We start from the raw sequence: 23,114 nt of genomic DNA, 5'->3' as shown, positions 1-23,114 counted from the left end.
GCTAGGCTTCATTGTGTTTGGGAGGCATCATACAACCCTGTCATTATGAAAGTTTGTTGAGGAAGTAGTATTGAAGCCCTGTATAAGATGATAAGGAGATACATAAGACATATAAGATACATTAAGATGTATAAAATGCATTAGATATATAAAATTCATAAAATGTATAAGATGAATTAGATTCATGTGTTATATAATATATATGAAATAGGTAAGATACATATGATATATTAGATAAGATGCAGAAGATGCATTAAATACATAAGATGTATAAGGTATTTAAGATGTTAAGCTACTCTGTGAGGGCCCCCACCAGCACTAACAGGAAGTCCATTCATATCAGTCCCTCTCTGGTCAGTAGAGCTTTTCTTGTTTGTTTTGCTTCTCCCTGAGTTTGTGTTACAGGATGTGAAAACTTGGTAGCTCTCTGGAAAGAGGAAGGCAAGGAGAATGTAGAGGCTGGGGAAAGTTCAGTTTTCCACATTGCATGAGGTTTCCAGAGGATGTGTGGACATGGTCCCCAGATGGGTGATTGGAAATATGAACACACTTCTCATTTAAGGCACAACATTTCCTCTCATTGCTTGATTTTTGTCTTGTCTTTCATTCTGCTCTTTGTTAGATTTTTGTCTTTGATGCATATTTATGTGTTAAAGATACATACACATTTCTTTAAAATATTTCCCACTGTTAGTTAATGAAAAATTATAATGCCTACATTTGCTAACATTTGGCTAAATCTAAAAATTGTCAAATGACTCATTTTTTTAACCAAAGCAATTAAAGCTTTTGATTAGGAAAAAAAAAAGAGAAGCAAGCTGATCACACTCTCGGGTCATTTAGGTCAGTTTTAGGTAGAAATAAAAAAGCAAATAGTTGTGACCCTGGTCCTTTGTCAGCAAAGTCCTTGATCCTGTCAACAGTTCTGTCATAGTCAGAGGCTAGATGTGCTATATGAGAGGCCTGATTTATTACATATCTTCCCCTAAATCAACACATCTAACCACTACCTCCATGTGAAAACATGATGGAAATTGAGAGTCACTGCAGTACCTCATGGACGGACCACCTGAATGAACCATCTCCCCTGCTTCTTCTTTTCCCATTGTACCCAAACTTCTGCCTCAAGGCCCATAAAACTCTTAGAAGGTGGTTTCCCATTTCTTGGTACCCACTTCTGCTAACAGGGGCTCTATTGTCTTTCTCTTAAGCTCTGACCGATAATTCCTTAAGAAAGTTTTTCCTCTGAGGGTCCTCTTTGTTCCCTGGATCTTATTCATTGAATTCGTAGTAACAGAACCCAGAAAGCTCAGGCCCATGTTGGTTTTGGGCACATATGATTTTCCTGCACCACAGTCCCCAGGGCTATAGTCCAGGCTATGTCAGATAGATTCTACCACTCTCAAGGGCACCCCACTTTTCCCACAATAGAAGTTGAGGCAATATAATTTAATCTCTTTCATTAGCCTTCTTGGTTTAAAGAGCCAACATTATGGTATGGTCATCTTATGCAACAGAAATGTATTTTATCAGTAGTTTGGAGTCTAAAACTCCATGTTAAAATTTGCCAGGGTTTGTCTTGGGCATTGGGGGGTGGGGTGGGTTCTCTTTCCTGATCACATATGTCTGTTTTCTTGCTGTGTATTCACATTGCTTTCCCTATGTCTTCACATGAAGTGGCAATCCCTAGTTCCTATTGTGTGGACTCTACCCCTGCAGTGCCAGCATCCATGCTGTGATAGGCATTATCCTTGATGGCCCACTTATGTAGTGATAACTGTCTCATGAGAATTTGAATGGCACATGATTCATTCCAGAGAGTAGTAGGTAAACTCAGAAAATGCTTTCGAGTGCTGTCTCTGTCAATAGTAATTATAGCTTTCCAAGGCAATGAAATATCCCATTTTTTTAAAAAATAAAATCTGAAAGCATTTTATTTCTGACAAAGAATGGAGAAGTCATGAGTGTAAATTAGGACATGTTAGGCAAGAACTCTTTTTAGCTACTCTCTTATGTTTCATGCTCTCCTTACATGGAGAAAACAAACTTACTGAAATCAGATAAAAACGGATGCAGAGAATTGTTTGTTTACATTGCTAGCAGGGTACAATGCTGTTTTTCTTTTTCTCCATTGCTCTTGTCATGCCTCCATCTAGCCAGATATTGATGTAAGAATGGCACGCACAGAAGTGGCTGTCCAGGATAGATCACAAAGAGATCATGCTAACACCAGCATCACCAGCCACTGCCTCAGGAACAATTGGTCCATCCAGTGCTTCTTCCTGCTGTGTTCCTGACAAACAATATTTAGATAAACTCTAAATTTCATTAGAATTTTAAAATGTTTATCAATAATTTATTTTTTATTCACTATACACCTTGATCACATCCCTACTCTCCCCTCTTTTCCTAGTTTTGCCCTTACAAATCCCTCCCTACATTGCCCTCTCCCCTTCTCTGCAGAGAAAGCTGAGCCCCATTGGGTACTTCCAGATCCTGGCACATCTATTCCTGGGAGGACTAGGCACGTCCTGTCCTCTCTCATTAAGTCTCAACCAGGCAGTCCAGATAGGGGGGAAGGGGATCTAATGGCAGGGAATAGAAACAAAGACAAACCTTGCTTCACTTATTAGGGGACCCACATAAGACCAAGCAGCACATTTTATACAAATGTATCTAGGTCCAGCTCCTGCCTACTCGCTGGTTGACGGCTCAATCTCTGTGAACCCTCATGGTCCCATGTTAGTTGACTCTCTGGGTCTTCTTATGGTGTGCTTAACCCCTCTGATTTGCTCAACTCGATTAGCCACCTTTCCACAAGATTCCCTGAGCTCTGCCTGATGTTTGACTGTGGGTATCTGCATCTTTTTCCATCTGCTGCTGGATGAAGGCTCTCAGGAGACAGTTAGGCTAGGCTCCTGTTTGCAAGCATAGAAGAGAATCATTAATAGTGTCTGGGGGTTGGCTTTCTCACATGGGATGAGTTTCAAGTTGGGGAAGTCATTGTTTAGCTGTTCCCTCAGTCTCTACTCCATCTTAATCCCTATACATTTGAGAGGCAAGATAAATTTTGGATTGAAGGTTCTGTAGATGGATTGATGCATCCTCCCTCCTCTGTAAGTCCTTCTTGGCTACAGGAATTTTCCAGTCATTTGCTACTCATGATGTTAGAAGGATACTTTATCAATACAACCTTTACTATGCCATAAAAGTTTTTATTGTGTTAATGAATACAACAGTATCATATTATGATGAAAATATGTTTTTTTCCTCTTCAGTTTTCTTTCCCAATTCTCATAACCTAAATTTAAAGACATTGTAAAAAATATATATAAAACCCTAGTGCAGAACACTGTGGAAATCAACACAAATGTAAGGACTTATCAAGAGATATTAATACTAAATGTAGAGTATCCTGGTGGGCATGCTGGAGAGGAGGGGAAGCTCATTAAGTAGCCATTAGGAAGCCTGAATAAGGGCGGCGGCGGCGGCGGTGGCAGCGGCAGCAGTGGCTGCTCCAGCTGAAGGGCCATCAGCAGTGGAACCAAGGCGTCACAGGGACCAGTTAGGCCCTGCGCCCACGACCACTGACCTTCGCTGACCAGCCGGGCAGCAAGCAGCTGCAGTTGTGCGGCGCCTTTCCTGCACGGAGACCACTTCAGAACTCGGCCTCCCACCAGTCAGGAGAGGAGCATCCATCTTGGTTCCGTACTCCAGGAATTGGACAGACTGAGGTACACAAACATAATCCGAGGCCAACACCGCGGTAGTCTGAGCCCGACGGGCGTTGGCCTGCACCCAGGCCCTGGGCGGGTCGGGGGGCCATCGGGGTGCCAACCCAACCAGGAGGTTTTTTGCCCAGGCCTGCGAGCGCGCCGCCGCCATTTTTCCTGCAGGACGACAGAGAGCTCAGGCGGGCAGACCTGTAACAGGCATAGCCTAAGGCTAACAAAGCGGGGGTCCAGGCCCCAAAAGGCACAGGACTGACCCCAAGAACTGGGCGGCTTGGTGGGCCATCTGTGAGTCAACCCGCCCAGGTGATTGTTAGCAAAGCAGACTCTCCCGGCGCTTTCAGGGAGCGCGGGCACGCACGCCCGCCATCCTAGTCACCTGGCAAACCCAATTAACAGTCATAGCCCTAGGGGAACTTTGCTCGGACCTTGGCCTCCCAGGCTTTTGCCTGGACTCAGGGACTGGGCGGCCAGGCTAACCTTGTGTGCGACAGCCCGGTTGGCAGATCGGCTGCCCAGCGGAGTGAGCGGAACACAGGGGAGGTCACAGTAGCATACACCTTCGGCACTCCCTGGGAGTGCACACGGGCTCCATCTGCTCCACAGACACAATCTGGGGCAAGGCCTCAGGCAGAAGCCCTTAGCTCTACTCTCTCCGCTTCTGGATCCAGATCAGTCTGGGCGGCAGCATTACATCTCCAAGTCCTGCAAGTGGCTAGCTGGGCTTCCGGGCGGCCAGCTGGGAGAAGTCAGTGTGCTCCAGTGAATCCAGCGGGCCCCAGCGGGAGCCTTCGGGTGCCTGCTTTGGGATCTGAACAGCCTGGGCAGCAGCACACTGTCTACAAGCAGTGCAGGAGGTAAGCTGTGCACCAGAGGCCAACTGGGAAGGGGCAGCTTGCACTGGTGAGTCCAGCACTGACAAGATAAACTAACACCAGTGAGATCTAGATGGCAAAAGGCAAACGCAGGAACGTCACTAACAGAAATCAAGGCAATATGGCAACATCTGAACCCAATTCTCCTCTACCAACATGTCCTGGATACCCCATCACACCAGTAAAACAAGATTTGGATTTAAAATCACTGGTCATGATGCTGGTACAGGAACACATGAAGGTCATACATAAAGAAATTCAGGAGAAAATGGATCAAAAGTTAGAAGCCCTTGCAAGGGAAACACAAAAATCATTGAAAGAAATCCAGGAGAATACAAAAGCCAACAAGGAGGAAATGCAAAAAACACTTAAAGAAATACAGGAGAACTTTGCTCAACAGGCTGAGGTCATGAAAGACGAAACACAAAAATCTCTTAAAGAAATACAGGAGAACTTTGGTCAACAGGCTGAGCTCATGAAAGAGGAAACACAAAAATCTCTTAAAGAATTACAGGAAAACACAAACATGCAAGTGAAGGAGCTAAGCAAAACCATCCAGGATCTAAAATCAGAAGTAGAAACAACTAAGAAAACTCAAAGGGAGACAGCTTTGGAGATAGAAAGCCTTGGGAAGAAATCAGGGGACAGAGATACAAATATCAACAACAGAATACAAGAGATAGAAGAAAGAATCTCAGATGCTGAAGATTCCATAGAAACCATGGACTCAACAGTTAAAGAAAATGCAAAATGCAAAAAGCTTGTAACCCAAAATATCCAGGAAATCCAGGACACAATGAGAAGACCAAACCTAAGGATTATAGGCATAGATGAGAGTGAAGATTTACAACTTAAAGGGCCAGCAAATATCTTCAATAAAATTATGGAAGAAAACTTCCCTAACCTAAAGAGAGAGATGCCCATGAATATACAAGAAGCCTACAGAACTCCAAACAGACTGGACCAGAACAGAAATACTTCCCGTCACATAATAATCAAAACACCAAATGTTCTAAACAAAGAAAGAATACTAAAGGCAGTAAGAGAAAAAGGCCAAGTAACATATAAAGGAAGACCTATCAGAATCACAGCAGACTTTTCACCTGAGACTATGAAGGCTAGAAGGTCCTGGGCAGATCTCATGCAGACTCTAAGAGAACACAAATGCCAACCAAAACTACTATATCCAGCAAAACTCTCAATCACCATAGATGGAGAAACTAAGATATTTCATGACAAAACCAAGTTTACCCAATATCTATCCACAAAACCGGCCCTAAAAAGGATAATAGGAGGACAACACCAATACAAGGAGGGAAACTTCACCCTGGAAAAAGCAAGATAGTAACCTTTCATCAAACCCAAAAGAAGTTAAGCATTCAAATTTAAAAAATAACGTCAAAAATGATAGGAAGTAACAATCACTATTCCTTAATATCTCTTAACATCAATGGACTTAATGCCCCAATAAAAAGACACAGACTAACTGAATGGATACGTAAACAGGACCCTACATTTTGCTGCTTACAGGAAACACACCTCAGGGTCAAAGACAAACACTACCTTAGAGTAAAAGGCTGGAAGACAATTTTACAAGCAAATGGTCTCAGGAAACAAGCTGGAGTAGCCATTTTAATATCAGATAAAATTGACTTTCAACCCAAAGTCATCAAAAGAGACCCTGAGGGACACTTCTTGCTGGTCAAAGGAAAAATACAAAAAGAAGAACTGTCAATCCTGAACATCTATGCCCCAAATGCAAGGGCACCCTCTTTCGTAAAAGAAACTTTATTAAAACTAAAAGCACACATTGCACCTAACACAATAATTGTGGGTGACTTCAACACTGCACTTTCCTCAATGGACCGATCAGGAAAACAGAAACTAAACAGGGACACAATGAAACTAATTGAAGCTTTGGACCAATTAGATTTAACAGATATATATAGAACATTCTATCCTAAAACAAAAGAATATACCTTTTTCTCAGCACCTCATGGTACCTTCTCCAAAATCGACCATATAATTGGTCACAAGACAGACCTCAACAAATATAAGAAGATCGAACTAATCCCATGCCTCCTATCTGATCACTATGGAGTAAAAGTGGTCTTCAATAGCAACAGAAACAACAGAAAGCCCACATACACGTGGAAACTGAACAATACTCTACTCAATGATACTTTGGTCAAGGAAGAAATAAAGAAAGAAATTAAAGACTTTTTAGAACACAATGAAAATGAAAACACAACATACCCAAATCTATGGGACACAATGAAAGCAGTGCTAAGAGGAAAACTCATAGCCCTGAGTGCCTCCAAAAAGAAAATGGAGAGAGCATACATTACCAGCTTAATGACACACCTGAAAGCCCAGGAACAAAAAGAAGCTATTTCGCCCAGGAGGAGTAGAAGGCAGGAAATCATCAAACTCAGGGCCGAAATCAATCAAGTAGAAACAAAGAGAACCATACAAAAAATCAACAATACCAGGAGCTGGTTCTTTGAGAAAATCAACAAGATAGATAAACCCTTAGCCAGAATGACCAAAGGGCACAGAGAAAGTATCCAAATTAACAAACTTAGAAATGAAAAGGGAGACATAACAACGGAAACTGAGGAAATCCAAAAAATCATCAGATCCTACTACAAGAGCCTATACTCAACACAACTGGAGAATCTGGAGGAAATGGACAATTTCCTTGACAGATACCAAATACCAAAATTAAATCAGGACCAACTAGACCATCTGAACAGTCCCATAATGCCTAAAGAAATAGAAGGAGTCATAGAAAGTCTTCCAACCAAAAAAAGCACAGGACCAGATGGCTTCAGTGCAGAATTCTACCAGACCTTCAAAGAAGAGTTAACACCAATACTCTTCAAACTATTCCACAAAATAGAAACAGAAGGAACACTACCCAATTCCTTCTACGAAGCCACAATTACGCTGATACCAAAGCCACACAAAGATCCAACAAAGAAAGAGAACTTCAGACCAATTTCCCTTATGAACATCGATGCAAAAATACTCAATAAAATTCTTGCCAACCGAATCCAAGAACACATCAAAACGATCATCCACCATGATCAAGTAGGCTTTATCCCGGGAATGCAGGGTTGGTTCAATATACGGAAATCCATCAATACAATCCACTACATAAACAAACTCAAAGAACAAAACCACATGGTCATTTCATTGGATGCTGAAAAAGCATTTGACAAAATTCAGCATCCCTTCATGCTTAAAGTCTTGGAGAGAACAGGAATTCAAGGCCCATACCTAAACATAGTAAAAGCAATATACAGCAAACCGGTAGCCAGCATCAAACTAAATGGAGAGAAACTTGAAGCAATCCCACTGAAATCAGGGACCAGACAAGGCTGCCCCCTTTCTCCTTATCTTTTCAATATTGTACTTGAGGTACTAGCTCGGGCAATTCGACAACATAAGGAGGTCAAAGGGATACAAATTGGAAAGGAAGAAGTCAAACTATCATTATTTGCAGACGACATGATCGTCTACCTAAGTGACCCAAAGCACTCCACTAGAGAGCTCCTACAGCTGATAAACAACTTCAGCAAAGTGGCAGGTTATAAAGTCAACTCAAGCAAATCAGTGGCCTTCCTATACTCAAAGGATAAGCAGGCTGAGAAAGAAATTAGGGAAATGACCCCCTTCACAATAGCCACAAACAGTATAAAGTATCTTGGGGTGACTCTTACCAAACATGTGAAAGATCTGTATGACAAGAACTTCAAGACTCTGAAGAAGGAAATGGAAGAAGACCTCAAAAAATGGTGAAACCTCCCATGCTCATGGATCGGTAGAATCAATATAGTTAAAATGGCCATTTTGCCTAAAGCACTATACAGATTCAATGCAATACCCATCAAAATCCCAACTCAATTCTTCACAGAGTTAGAAAGAGCAATTATCAAATTCATCTGGAACAACAAAAAACCCAGGATAGCTAAAACTATTCTCAGCAACAAAAGGAAATCTGGGGGAATCAGTATCCCTGACCTCAAGCAATACTACAGAGCAATAGTGTTAAAAACTGCATGGTATTGGTACAGTGACAGGCAGGAGGATCAATGGAACAGGATTGAAGATCCAGAAATGAACCCACACACCTATGGCCACTTGATCCTCGACAAAGAGGCTGAAAACATCCAATGGAAAAAAGATAGCCTTTTCAACAAATGGTGCTGGTTCAACTGGAGGTCAGCATGCAGAAGAATGCGAATTGATCCATCCTTGTCTCCTTGTACTAAGCTCAAATCCAAATGGATCAAGGACCTCCACATAAAGCCAGACACTCTGAAGCTAATAGAAAAAAAACTGGGGAAGACCCTTGAGGACATTGGTACAGGGAGAAAGTTTCTGAACAGAACACCAATAGCGTATGCTCTAAGAGCAAGAATTGACAAATGGGACCTCATAAAATTACAAAGTTTCTGTAAGGCAAAGGACACCATCAAGAGGACAAATCGGCAACCAACAAATTGGGAAAAGATCTTCACTAATCCTACATCAGATAGAGGGCTAATATCCAATATATATAAAGAACTCAAGAAGTTAGACTCCAGAAAACCAAACAACCCTATTAAAAAATGGGGTACAGAGTTAAACAAAGAATTCTCACCTGAAGAACTTCGGATGGCGGAGAAGCATCTTAAAAAATGCTCAACTTCATTAGTCATTAGGGAAATGCAAATCAAAACAACCCTAAGATTTCATCTTACACCAGTCAGAATGGCTAAGATTAAAAATTCAGGAGACAGCAGGTGTTGGAGAGGGTGTGGAGAAAGAGGAACACTCCTCCACTGCTGGTGGGGTTGCAAATTGGTACAACCACTCTGGAAATCAGTCTGGCGGTTCCTCCGAAAACTGGACACCTTACTTCCAGAAGATCCTGCTATACCACTCCTGGGCATATACCCAGAAGACTCCCCACCATGTAATAAGGATACATGTTCTACTATGTTCATAGCAGCCCTATTTGTAATTGCCAGATGCAGGAAAGAACCCAGGTATCCCTCAACAGAAGAGTGGATGCAAAAAATGTGGTATATCTACACAATGGAGTACTATTCAGCCATTAGAAACAATGAATTCATGAAATTCTTAGGCAAATGGATGGAGCTAGAGAATATCATACTAAGTGAGGTAACCCAGACTCAAAAGGTGAATCATGGTATGCACTCACTAATAAGTGGATATTAACCTAGAAAACTGGAATACCCAAAACATAATCCACACATCAAATGAGGTACAAGAAGAAAGGAGGAGTGGCCCCTGGTTCTGGAAAGACTCAGTGAAACAGTATTCAGCAAAACCAGAACGGGGAAGTGGGAAGGGGTGGGTGGGAGGACAGGGGAAGAGAAGGGGGCTTGCGGGACTTTCGGGGAGTGGGGGGGGGCTAGAAAAGGGGAAATCATTTTAAATGTAAATAAATTATATCGAATAATAAAAAAAAAAGAAAGAAAAAAAAAGAAAAAGAAGGGGTATATGGGAGTGTTTTGAGGAAGGAAAAGAAACAGAGAATTGTATAATTATATTAAATCTCAAAAATAAAAGAAAAATCCCTAAGTTTAGAGGAATATCACATTGCTAATAGTTGGCATATCTTCTCTCTATATATAAAATGTATATGTAAACCTAAAAAAAAAAAAAAAAAAAAAAGGAAGCCTGAATAAAGCCTGGATATTAATTAATATCAATGAACTGTCAAAGCAAAATTAAATAGGTGTAGAATGCTCTATTGAAGGATAATGGTATGACAAAAAAGCCACATCACAAGGGCTAGAGTGGTTGGCTTGCTGTGGGGTTGAGGCAGGATCTGGGAAACATTAATAATGATCCTTTTCACAGAAAACATAAACTTGTTTTATGCTTAAGATGATAAGAAGTTTTAGAGTTTGGAGCAAGTCTTTTAGAAGGTTCTATTCGAATCCTCCCAGGGACAATGATTAGGAAACTCAAATTCCTTAAGCATAATATGACAAGGGAATGAATGGCTACTGGAACATTGAAAGGGGGGCAAGCCTGGGCTAGAGAGCTATAGAAAAGACTTGCACCCCACAGGAGTAGAGAAAGCTCCTGAACATGGTAAAAGGGGAGGAGGAGGAGGAGGAGGAGGAGGAGGAAGAGGAGGAGGAGGAGGAAGAGAAAGAAAGAAGAGGAAGAAAGAAGAGAAAGAAAGAAGAGGAAGAGGGGGAAAGAAGAGGAAGAAGAAAAGAAGAGAAGGAAAGAAAGGAAAAAGGAAGAAAGGAAGAAGGGAGGATAGACCTTTACTTTAGGTCATCAGATTTTTATAAGAGTCAAGTTGGTCAGAGGCCTAGAGGTAAAAAGACATGCCCATGAAGCTCAGCCTCACTGAGCAAACCGCTAAGACCGCCCCTAATATTTCTTTATGGCAAAAATTGTATACTAATATAATATTGTCTTAGGGTTTTTATTCCTGCACAAAACATCATGACCAAGAAGCAAGTTGGAGAGGAAAGGGTTTATTTGGCTTACACTTCCATGTTGCTGTTCATCACCAAAGGAAGTCAGGACAGGAACTCACACAGGGTAGGAACCTGTAGGCAGGAACTGATGCAGAGGCGATGGAGGGATGTTTCTTACTGGCTTGCTTCCCCTGGCTTGCTCAGCTTGCTTTCTTATAGAACCCAAGACCACCAGCCAAGAGATGGCACCACCCATAATGGGCCCTCCCCCCTTGATAACTAATTGAGAAAATGCCTTACAGGTGGATCTCATGAAGGCACTTCCTCAAGGGAAGCTCCTTTCTCTGGGATAACTCCAGCTTATGACACACAGAACCAGCCAGTACAAATATTAGCACAATGGAAATGCTAATTTGGGATATATAGGTACTCTGTATTATTCCCAATACTGTACAAAACAAAACACAGCATGAAATCTGTATATCACAACAGAATGATATAAATCAAGGGATTTACAAATATATCAGTGGGGTGATCAGAAGAAGAGGTAGATTTTCAGCATGGGTGGGGGAATCCCTGCTATGGATCTGACATTGTATCTGATAGCATTTTAAGTTTAGTTGTTAGAAACAAATAATCCATTTAATTAGTCTGTTCCAAAAGTTTCATATCACAGAACCAAAGATTTTAGGTCAGAATCAGACATTGATACTAAGCTACTTTGAGGAAGACTAATGATGTCTCAAAAATAATTTTCAGTGTTTGTCTTTAGTATATAGCATGCCCTCTCTCCATGAATACAAAATTGTCATCAGTCAGCTGTCTGCAACTTTTTCAGCATAAGTGCACACGTAGGAAAATTCAGCTCACATCAGTTAAAAAGATTATGTTTAAAACCGCTTCAAATGTTTTAAAATGTGTTTAAAAGTAACTACAGTTCACAACTCTTGCCTTTAATGGTTATGTGCTGTTTTGTTTCTTACTGTTCATTTCAGAAGGCAAGTTATTGTGCTCATTGTCAGATAGGCTTCTGCAGTTAACTCTTCATTCAGCCATAGACTTCTTTATAGACACTGTCTCTAAGGTGATTCCATTAAGCTAATTCCTAAGTAGATGGAAAACACATGACAATTTAATGTCATTTTTTCCTCCTATAAAGTTCTAAACTATAACTGTTAAGAGACTGGCTTTTTATGGCCCTGAAAAGGATAGGGACTCCATGGGAAGACCAACAGCATCCAACTAATCTGGACCCTTGGGGGCGATCAGAGACTGAGCCACCAAAGAGCATATGGATGGACCAAGTACCCACACACATATGCAGCAGATATGCAGATAGGTCTCAGTGTGGCTCGCTCAACAACTGGAGTTGGGGCTGTCTCTAAAGCCTGACTATAGAACCTTTCCCCAACAGGGCTGCTTTGTGTGGTCTCAGTAGGAGAGGAAGTGCCTAACCCTGTAGAGACTTGATGTTCTAGAATGGAAGCATACCCAGGGGGAGCCGGCCACCCTCTCAGAGAAGAAAGGGAGATTGGGAGTGGGGGAAGGGTCTGTGTGAGGGGTGACTGGAGGGCAGCAATCAGAATGCAAAATGAATATATAGAGATAGATAAATGGAAAGAATTAAGAAGCCTGGGTTTACAATACAAGTGGATAATTCCATTTCCCTAAGATAAAACTTGGCTTAAACAGGTTACTACTGATCATTTATTTAAAGAAAATGAGAGAAAAGAATAAATAAAATTAAATTATGCCTGATATTTATATTATCTCGTTATTTAATCTTTCTTTCTTCCTTTCCTTCCTTTCCTTTTTCTTTTCTTTCCTTCCTTCCTTTCTTCTTCCTTTTTTCTTTATTTCTTTAATTCCCTTTCTTTTCTTTCTTTCTTTAATTCTCTACTTCTTCTCTTTCTTTCTTTCTTTCTTTCTTTCTTTCTTTCTTTTTTTCTTTCTTTCTTTCTTTCTTTCTCTCTTTTACACTCATTAGGACCGTGCACAAAATCTGAACGAGAGACGAACAACCACCACCACCCTCACAGTTGATGTTCTAGATGGAGATGACCTGGGACCTATGTTTCTGCCCTGCGTCCTTGTGCCAAACACCCGTGACTGCCGTCCACTCACCTACCAAGCTGCCATTCCTGAGCTAAGGACTCCGGTAAGTACACTTTCTTTTTCTTTCTTTCCCTCTTTCTTTCTTCCTTCCTTCCTCCTTTTCTTTCTTTCTTTCTCTTTTGTTCTTTCTTTCTTTTTTCCCCTTCTCTATTGGCATCTTTAAACCCATTGAAGTCATGTCTCAGAATGCTTTGCAGATAATTTGGTTGATAATATCAAAATTCACCAACAAAGAACTAAAATGATACTTTTTGTATAACGCTATTTTTTCTATAATATGTAGCTAATGTCACAATGTATAATTTCATTCCTTACAAAGTGGCAAAAAAATCTCAAGAAGCCACAAACTCTCTGATGTTGATATTTAGGAGAGTGTCCGCCGATAAGAGTTATATCTATTTGCTAACATATTTAGAAATGTCAGAGGTGACACTGGGCTCTCTGGAAGTAGGAGTCAACAAATCCTGACTGTACATCTCCACCCCTTGAAGGAATGTTTTAAAGAAAGAGAAAAGCAAAACATGAATAGATTTTTTTCCACTCAGTTCTGAGTTTTAAAACATGCCAGCAGAGCTATACATCCCTGACATTTGAAAGTCACACTTGGGAACATCCAGGGTGCAAGAAACACATACTTTAAGAATCAAGATTTTAAGACAGCCCTGTTTATGAAAATGGAATTAGAGATGCAAACGGACAAATACTACATCTTTTTTCTCATGTGCAGGACCTACATGGCTGGCTAGATGGATGGATGGATGGATGGATGGATGGATGGATGGATGGAAGAATAGATGGAAGGATGGATGGACAGACAGACGGATAAATGGATGAACAGTTGGGTGGATGACAGATGGATGGGTAGAAAGATGGATGTACAAGTTGCTAGAATACTGATTAATTCATGTGTGAATGCACTGATGTATAATACATATATGACTTATCAAAGTAGAACTGTTTGCAAAAAGAAATCCAACAGGAATATGAAGGCTCAGCAGAAGACAACTGGGGAATATGACCAAGTTCATGATACACATGCAAGAATATTTGAGAAATAGGTTCACCAATTTATATTACAAATATACATTTTAAAAAGGTAAGAAAATAAAAACTAAATGTAATCCAATCAGGCATCTACTTAAAGTCAACATAGTATATTTTTCTCTTTGTGTGTGTGTGTGTTGTTTTATAGAAGTCAAATTCAAAGTAGTCATCTCCCTGAACTTCCTTGTTATTTTCCCAGCTTTCTGAGTTCCAAAAACAATCCCCAATGTTATAAATTGTTGGAAAAAATCTTTGAAGCTTTTATCAGTAATGTGAAAACAAAAACAGAAGTTTTAGGTATGCTCTGCTTATGTGAGAATTTAGATAATAAAAATATTTTCTCTTAAATCTTTAATAATTTTCTTTTTTTTTTTTTTTTGGTTTTTTGGATTTTTTTTTTTTTTTTGAGACAGGGTTTCTCTGTATAGCCCTGGTTGTCCTGGAGCTCACTCTGTAGACCAGGCTGGCCTCGAACTCAGAAATCTGCCTGCCTCTGCCTCCTAGAGTGCTGAGATTACAGGCATGTGCCACCACTGCCCAACTAATAATTTTCTGTATATCTTATTTAGTTCAAAGAGTTCTCACACAGTGTTGTAGATATTTCTTTTAGTGTGTCTTACATGTATAAGAACTGAGTCTACACTACAACTATACTATAAAAACAACTACTAAAATACTGCCCTGAATGATCAACAACTATATAAGGTATTCATGTTTGGATGCCTATTATATGACGATAAATCTTACTAATTTTGAGATCAGATACTTTAACCTGGTCTATGGCCACAGACAATGGCAAAATTTTACTAATATTGAAAGGCAAAATACTAAGCAGACCTGTATAAAAGTACAAATATGGGCAACTTAATTTTATATCTTCACCTTAATATTTTGATTTTCAGAAAGAAAAGTACCATGAGTGGGAAACAACAGGGTGGTTTTGTAAAGTTTAATGGGAATAGTAAAAAATATTTGGCTATTGTTTCTGGGTTAGCTAATGTAGTATCATTGGTATAAGAAGAATTATACTCACCAACGTGATATGATGGCTGTTTAATAGGACGTAGTGTTTTGAGGAAAGGCTGAAGCTGTAGTTTGAGCAGCAGTGTGCCCTGGGGTTTTGTGAAGAGCTTAGAGCAATCTGGGATATTGTCAAACAATCTCATTCTTTTGAGGTTGGAGGAGTCAGATACATGATAACAGTGACTAACAGTAATATTCAATGTCCAGTTTGCCATAAGCTCTGAACAAATATTAACTGAATAAATGTGTGTTTCTCTCGAAGAGAAAGGCCCTATCATTATGCAAATTTTGCAGATGAGCCTTCAAAGAGTTGATGTAATTTCCCTTGGCACTATGAATAAGTAAGTGTATGCAAATCATACACTGAGTGTGTGTGTGTGTGTGTGTGTGTGTGTGTGTGTGTAAAAGCTAAGCTATATGGCCAGCAATACTGTTAATATTACTTACCTGAATGGTACCCCACACTAAAATATTGGAGTCCTGTGGTCTCTGTGGCATCTGTTAGGCTAGGCATTGATGTTGCCTGTTGAAATCATGATGCCTGGTGTGATGACTGTTGTGATGCCTGGTGTAATGCCTGGGGAGCCTTTGCATCTCTTTTACCATCCTTACAATACATGATAATTTTCACACACTGAATATTAGAACCTAACGAAGACATGATTTAACTTTAAAAGTTATTTTTTTTTAAACTGGCAAACCTGTTCCTTTGCTCAGAATGTACTATTAGAAAGGAGAGAACTGATATCTGGTCAAGAAATCTCTGACACATTGATTCTCTGAAAAACAGTTTGAACAGAAATGTTAGGGCTTCTGGACACAGCAGATGTTTTCTGGTATAAAAAGGAAGTTTTAAACAAAGAAAATAAATACCTTTATTCTCTGCTACATTAAAAATTCTAGAATAATTAATCATGATATTTCAGATTTTAATTTTTTTATTTTTTAAATTTTTTGTATATGTATGAATTCCTGTACATATGTGCCGGGTGCTAGGATTAATCAGAGGAGGTTTTGGATCCCTAGGAACTGGGGTAAAAGGCAGTTGTGAGTTAAATGATATGGGTTCTTGGAACTGAATGCAAGCCCTTTATAACAGTAGTAAGTGCTCTTAACCTCAGAGCTACCTCTCCAGTCTCATATTTCATCGTTCTAAGTGGCTGATGCATTCCTTAATGCTGATAAACAAAGAGAAGTTCATTTTTAGATCCACAAATATATATGTTAATAGTTACTCACTAGAAATTGTTTGTATTGCTGCCCAGAAAAAGGGATATGTTTACTTCCAAACACAGTGCCTTCAAATGATAATCATTTAAAGTTTTCATAAGGCCATGATTTAATGTTATGAGATTTTGAAGAAACATTTCGATTGTGCTGCCTGTAGTGCAATAAGCATGTTCAGCATAGGTAACTTTAGGGTGTTTGGTTTAGCTGTAGACAAGCATGGTTGGGGTAGTGTCCAAATCCAGATCTAAGAAGACCATATGAGAAAGGAGATGCTTAGGAGCTTATGTGTTCTTATAGGTCATTATTTGTATCTACTCTAAAGCATATCAGATCAAACTGGGGTTCAGTCTTAAATTTCACATTCAAATAGCTTCATTTATATCTTTTCATTCTCTCTCTCTATATATAGTATATGTTTATTATATATTATGATTAATATATATTATATAATTAATTTATAATTTTAGAAATTTTCAATAAGATCCTGCTATTCAGAGTGAGAAATCCATTGATGTCAGCTAAATCACACATGCTGACTTTAATTACATACTGGCTGACCTTCCCCAAACTAACTCTTTGAACCCCAAAAGTCCTTTCCCCTACTCACAACTATGTTGATGGGAAATTTTCCGACAATTACCATAGTGGTATTCTTAATTCTACTACAGTACATGCATAATTTATCAGCTAAAAATAAATTATTTTAATGAGCATATATTTAGAGATAAAATATTTTATAAATGTAGATTATGTTTTCTACTAGAAGAAACTGTCTTCAGTGAAAAATGAGCATCTTTAGAGACACTAGTATTAATAGTGTTGAATATATCATGTAAATCTGTTATCAGATAGATCCTAAAACCGCACATCATTCTAGGCCAGTTATTTATTATTAATTTTATAAATATCAGCTGAGTACTGATACATGTGAGACTCCATCTTAATTAATGAGCCTGGCCAAAGAAGATGAGGAAAATCTTAACAAAATAATCTTTTTATAATTTACTTTTATTTTATCAATTTTTAAAGTTGTCATGCCTATAATGTTTGTTTTCTATTATCATAAATAAGCCTCTATAACTAGTAGTGTAGAATTCAATGTTCATTAATTGAATCCATTCCATACCACCATGGGACATACTGGAGCTTGCTTTTATGTTTCACAACCAAATTTCTGTTTATATGTTTTTACATTTTCATGTGTTATTAATAAATCATTAGCAAAGACTCAAAAAAGTTTGACTCAGCCAGGTGGTGGTGATACACGCCTGTAATCCCAGCACTCTGGGAGGCAGAAGCAGGCAGATTTCTGAGTTCAAGGCCAACCTGGTCTACAGAGTGAGTTCCAGTACAGCCAGGGCTATACAGAGAAACCCTGTCTCGAAAAAAACAAGTCCAAAACACCAAAAAAAAAAAAAAAGTTTGACTCATTTGCTCAGAACTGAGCATATAAATCAATAAAACAGTATCACTCAACAATGTATATTATATATCATATATTATATATCATATATCATATTACACATTACACATTGTATATGTATTATATATTATATACTATATTTTATGTAAATATGTTATATATTCTATATTGTCATATAGGATATATTTCATATATATAGTTATAGTATTATGCTTGAAAATGTTTCTGCTGAGTATTTTAATCTCTAAATAGATGCTCTGACTCACTGACATTGTATCTATTTTCCTGTATTATGTTATTATATTTTTATTATTATCTTATATTTTATTTATTATATTTATTTATATATAATATATTATGTATTATATTATTATTATAGTTATTATACCACATGCTTTCAGTATGCAAAACTTGACTGCCTATCAGGCAAGAAAACCCTTTCCTCTCCTTGGTTAAGTCCTTCAGACAGGTTCGTATAACACCCAGCTGCAAATATCCCCACTGAAGTCTGTAAAAGAAATCTAGTTCTCACAAACCTGACAAAAAAATAATTCCTTTCATTTGTTAATATTGTCTTATTTTTCACAGCTACTCTGTCCAAGATCAGATGATGGGGTTTTCAGAGATGCCCAACATTTAAAATGTCTTCCAAGACCATACTCAATATAAATATTCTACAGTCTGGGAGCTTACACATCTATGCCTTTTTTTTTTTTCCCACTTTTTCTTTTCTTTCCCTCGAGGGCTTTGAATTCATTATCTTAAATATTTGGTGGGTTTTTATTCCTTTTGGAAAAAAAACTTTTCCGAATCTTAAATGTAAAGATATCTAGATTTCTGTTTTTAAACTTTTTTGGCCTTAATACGGTTTTTAGTAAGACTAACATGAGCAATGCCACATCAGTAAGTTCTGTTTCACTTGAGTTAGTTCGTCACTGCATCTCTGAGTCCAGTTCTTTCCGACCTTCCAAGCTTTGCCTTATCACTGTTCTGTAGCTATTGCCTATCTCAGCCTATCTCTATTGCCTGTACTGTGACATGCCCAAAGCCACTGTCATTTTACCTGTTAAGTGTACTCAAATATTATTGATTTTATGACCCATGCCCAAAACAGACTGTCCTATCACAAACCAGCAAGTGTAAAGAGCTTGTATACATGTGACCACATTGATTTAATATAACCACTCATTATAAAAACAGCCACATTACTTGTGTATTTTGATTCGCTTTAAGTCTTTTCAACTGAGAATATAGAAGCACACCCCAATCTGCCTGTCCCTTTTCTAGTCAAGGTGCCCTTTAAACAGGAGTCTAACAGTCCCCATAAAGTAAACTTTTTGCCTGGTTGCCATAGAAAGCCCCAGGTGTTGTAGCACACTGTTCATCAATGCTTCCTACCTACTTCAATAATGTCTCAAATATTGAACTGGCCCATGACTCAATCTTTAGGACAATTCTTCTCAATGTGTTTCCCAGAGCTTTTAGGGAAACTTGGACACATGCTTGCAGAAGAAACAATTTGCAACATGATATGTGTCCCCCAAAGTTCAACAAGTCATCAGAAGTCTCAGATCCAGGTAATAAAAGCTATAGCTCATCAACTGGTACGACAGTAACAGAGATTAAAATTTCAGTCAGCGCTGTCTCAGATGTGCAGCTATAACACTGTTCTTCAAGGATAAAGGATCTGGGATAGTTGTGTTAGATGCAGGCAGGCTGTTTCATAGCTCCATCTCAATAATAAGGCATTGCAATCTTCGGTAGAACAGTTAAACTCCGAGAAGGAATTGATTTTCTGAAATCTGGAAAAGCATAAAAGTAATGATATTCCAAGTATCACGATTAAGTCCATCTTTACTCAGGAAAAACAGTATCAAATATTAATTGATATGAACTCTTCATCTATGTTTGTCTATGACATATGTGTCAAAGTAGAAGATGAAAGATGTAAGCTATGTTAGGTATATTTAGCTTGTCTTAGCTATGTATTTTGAAACTCTCTGATGGATTTCCAAATTGGTTTGGAAAGAACTTAAAGAGATGTTTTTTTGCCATAATCTAGGACACGTTCTAGTAAGCCAATATGAGTGGAAATTCTCAGTGGTGTTAGGAACCATGCCTGTATCTGTAAAATCGTGAGGAAAATGTCCATCACATGTGATGTTCATGAGTACCACTAAAATACTCATTGTCAGTGTCACAAGTAATCACCTGGTAGGTATTCTCAAAGTGACTGCTGACATGAAGTAGGTAATTTAGATTAATTTTTAAATATATGACTACATTTAATTTGAACTTCACCTTTGAAAACTTTGTTGTAAGTGTCGATGCTGCCTAATTTATTCTGATTTGGTGTTGCTAATTACTTCAGTATGATTTTAGCCCTTTAAAAGGATTGAGTACCTGTGCTCTGTATTTTTTTAAACAGCCAGGTGTGGTACTGGCAGGCTTGTGTTGAATTAATTATGCGGTATATTATCCCTTTGTGCAGAGGAACAGCTGAGGCAAAATGCCACAAGGTAATAAATGCCCTGAGCCAAAAATATATCAACATGCCACGTTCAAAATGTCAGCAGTAGAGCATTCAGCCTGATCCTTTCTTTGTTTCCTAAATAGAAATATAAAAACAAAGGACTTTAATAAAGTTTTCCAGATTGTCCTACCTTGGGAAGGTGCCCCAAGGCTTTATATTCTGTGGATTTGCACTGACCATATCATTAGACATTCTGCCTTCTCACATGGATGGAAAACAAACTACAATTTACTTCAATTATAAAAGTAGAGGCTAGTGATTACACACGGTGTACAGAGACATCTAAACATTGTACATATTAAAATTTGATGGGTTCAGCCAAGAACAACCTAAATGGGGAGAAACTCAAAGCATTTCTACTGAAAATCAGGACCATGACAGACAAAGTTGTCCCCTCTCTTTATACCTATTTGATATAATGCTGGAAGCCCTAGCTATAGCAATACAACAATGGAAAGAAAGCAAGGAAATGAAAATTGGAAGGGAAAGAATCAAAATATCTATATCTGTATATATTTACAAAAAGCAAATGAACTAAGAGGAATCAGGGAAACAGTACCATTCATAATAACCTCAAAAATGATGAAAAAATATCTTGGAAAAATTAACCAAACAAGTGAATGTTTTATAATAAACCCTTTAAGACATTGAAGAAATAAATTGAAGAACATATCAGAAGATAGAAAGATCTCCCATACTCATGTATTGGTAGAAGTAGTAGACAAAAACTATCCATGCTTCCAAAGGTAATCTAGGGATTCAGTGAAATCCTCATTTAAAAAAAACATCAAAATTCTTCAAAGATCTCGAAAGGAGAATTTTCAGCTCTATATGAAAATACAAACCAAGTAAAACAAAAACCCAGGATACCCGAAACAATCTTAAATAATTCAAGAGGTATTGGTGGTTTCACCATCATCAATCTCAAATTGTAGTACAGAGCTATAGTAATATAAAAATCATGTTATTGATATAAAACAGTCATGTTGATCAATAGAATCTAATGAAAGTCTAACACATAAATCCATACACCTATAGATACCAGAATTTTGGTAAATGAGTCAGAAATAGACAGCGTGGAATACTCATCCATTGCTGGGGAGAATGTAAACTTGTACAGCCACTATGGAAATCAGTATAACAGTTCCCCAGGAAGCTTCGTCCAAGCATACAGCTATCTTACTCTTTGGCATATACCGAAACGACCGTACATCTTACTATCAAGACTCTTGCTCGACCGTGCTCATTGCTGCTCTATTCATAACACCTAGAAATTGAAACAGACTAGATGTCTATCAATGGATGAATGGATAAAGAAAATGTGGCGCATTTACTCAATGGAATGTTACTCAGGTGTTAAAAAAAAGTCACAGGTAAATGGATGGAGACAGAACAAAACCCTGAATGAAATATCGCAGACCCAGAAAGACAAATATGTTATATATTCACTTATATTTGAATATTAGCTGTTAAGTATTCAATAAGCAGACTAAAATCTATATAATCACAGAAGTTAGTTTTAGAGTAAGGAACTATAGGGAAGAATTGGATTAATCTAGGAAGAGGAAATAGAATAGATAGTTGTAGATGGTTGGGGGCTGGACTGGGAAGATTAAATTGGGAGCTGTTGGGAGAACTTAAAGTAAGGGACATTGGAGAGAGGGTATAAAAACCTCATGCAATAGAAACTTTCTAAAATATAGATTGTAATCTATATTTTATCTATATAAATCTGTATTTATAAATCTATATTTAGATGGACAGAGGCCCAAACAGACATCTCTCATTACTCAATGAAGCCTTCAGTGCTAGGAATGAGTTACATTTAATGACGTTGTTGCCCAAAGGGAACATGGAAATCTCCAAACAACGGAGGCTATTGCCCTGCCTTTTGGTTGTTCTCCACATACTGATGGTGAGGCACTATTGCTGCAGACAACACCTCCACAATTCACTGAATATGGGGAAGTCAAGATGGTGCCTCCATCAAACCTTCACCCCTATTAACTAGTGTTGGTGGTACTGGTGGTACTATCACAATCTATCAAAGGAGAAAGGTAACCACCAACCCAGCCTTGTCAGCAAAGACCTTAATCTCCTTAGCTTTCTCACTATTTCATAAACCTAAATACTAGATTTCAGAGTGGCTCTACCATTTTACACTCCCATTGGCTATTTATAAATACATATCATTGTTTATAAAATTAATTAATTGCTTTATTAATATTCCCCCTTTATTCTCAATTTCGGACAAATGAGGTTGGAATACCTGGATTATGTTAAGAATATAATCCTGGTTATCAAATAGGGATTCGGAGAAAATGTGGCTTTTAAGCCCTTTCTATTGTACAGTTCTTCTCCAAGTCTCTTTCTTATTCCTTTAGCCTTCTGAGTTTGTTCACATGACAAAGCTGTTGTGCTAGGTCCTATACAGAGCACTTCCGAGTCTCTCCAGGGCTGCTAGATTCTCTTCAGTCAAATTCATGTTTCAGAAACCAAAACCATGCATTAGTTTCCTGGAAACCCTTTCTAAAGTAGATTACAACACCAAATTATCCCCACAATGACAGTTCTTTTAATTTTTAGCTTCTGTGGAAAAGTGAATAAAATTTACAATGTTTTTGTTAAAATTTCAGTGAGATTTTTCTTATCCTTGCAGTAGTTTTGTGGTGATGTTGATGGTTT

The 23,114-nt window shown here is 38.4% G+C and overlaps 1 protein-coding gene across 5 annotated transcripts in view; it reads left to right on the top strand.

Annotated features, from left to right (window-relative positions):
- Pcdh15 (protocadherin related 15) overlaps window positions 1-23,114 on the top strand; it is an 840,767-nt gene that overhangs the window by 413,867 nt on the left and 403,786 nt on the right. For all 5 annotated transcript variants that reach the window (XR_007974376.1, XM_052163513.1, XM_052163511.1 and 2 more), the window contains exon 8: window positions 13,049-13,219. Coding sequence is in view for 4 of the 5 variants with exons in the window: in XM_052163513.1 (XP_052019473.1) it covers window positions 13,049-13,219 (171 nt within the window). In the remaining variant the exon portion in view is untranslated. The remainder of the gene's footprint in view (window positions 1-13,048; window positions 13,220-23,114) is intronic.

This window comes from Apodemus sylvaticus, chromosome 19, assembly GCF_947179515.1.
Source record: "Apodemus sylvaticus chromosome 19, mApoSyl1.1, whole genome shotgun sequence".
NCBI lineage: Eukaryota > Metazoa > Chordata > Mammalia > Rodentia > Muridae > Apodemus > Apodemus sylvaticus.
The sequence above is the reverse complement of the archived record's forward strand: the minus strand, read 5'-3'. Positions and strand labels throughout refer to the sequence as shown.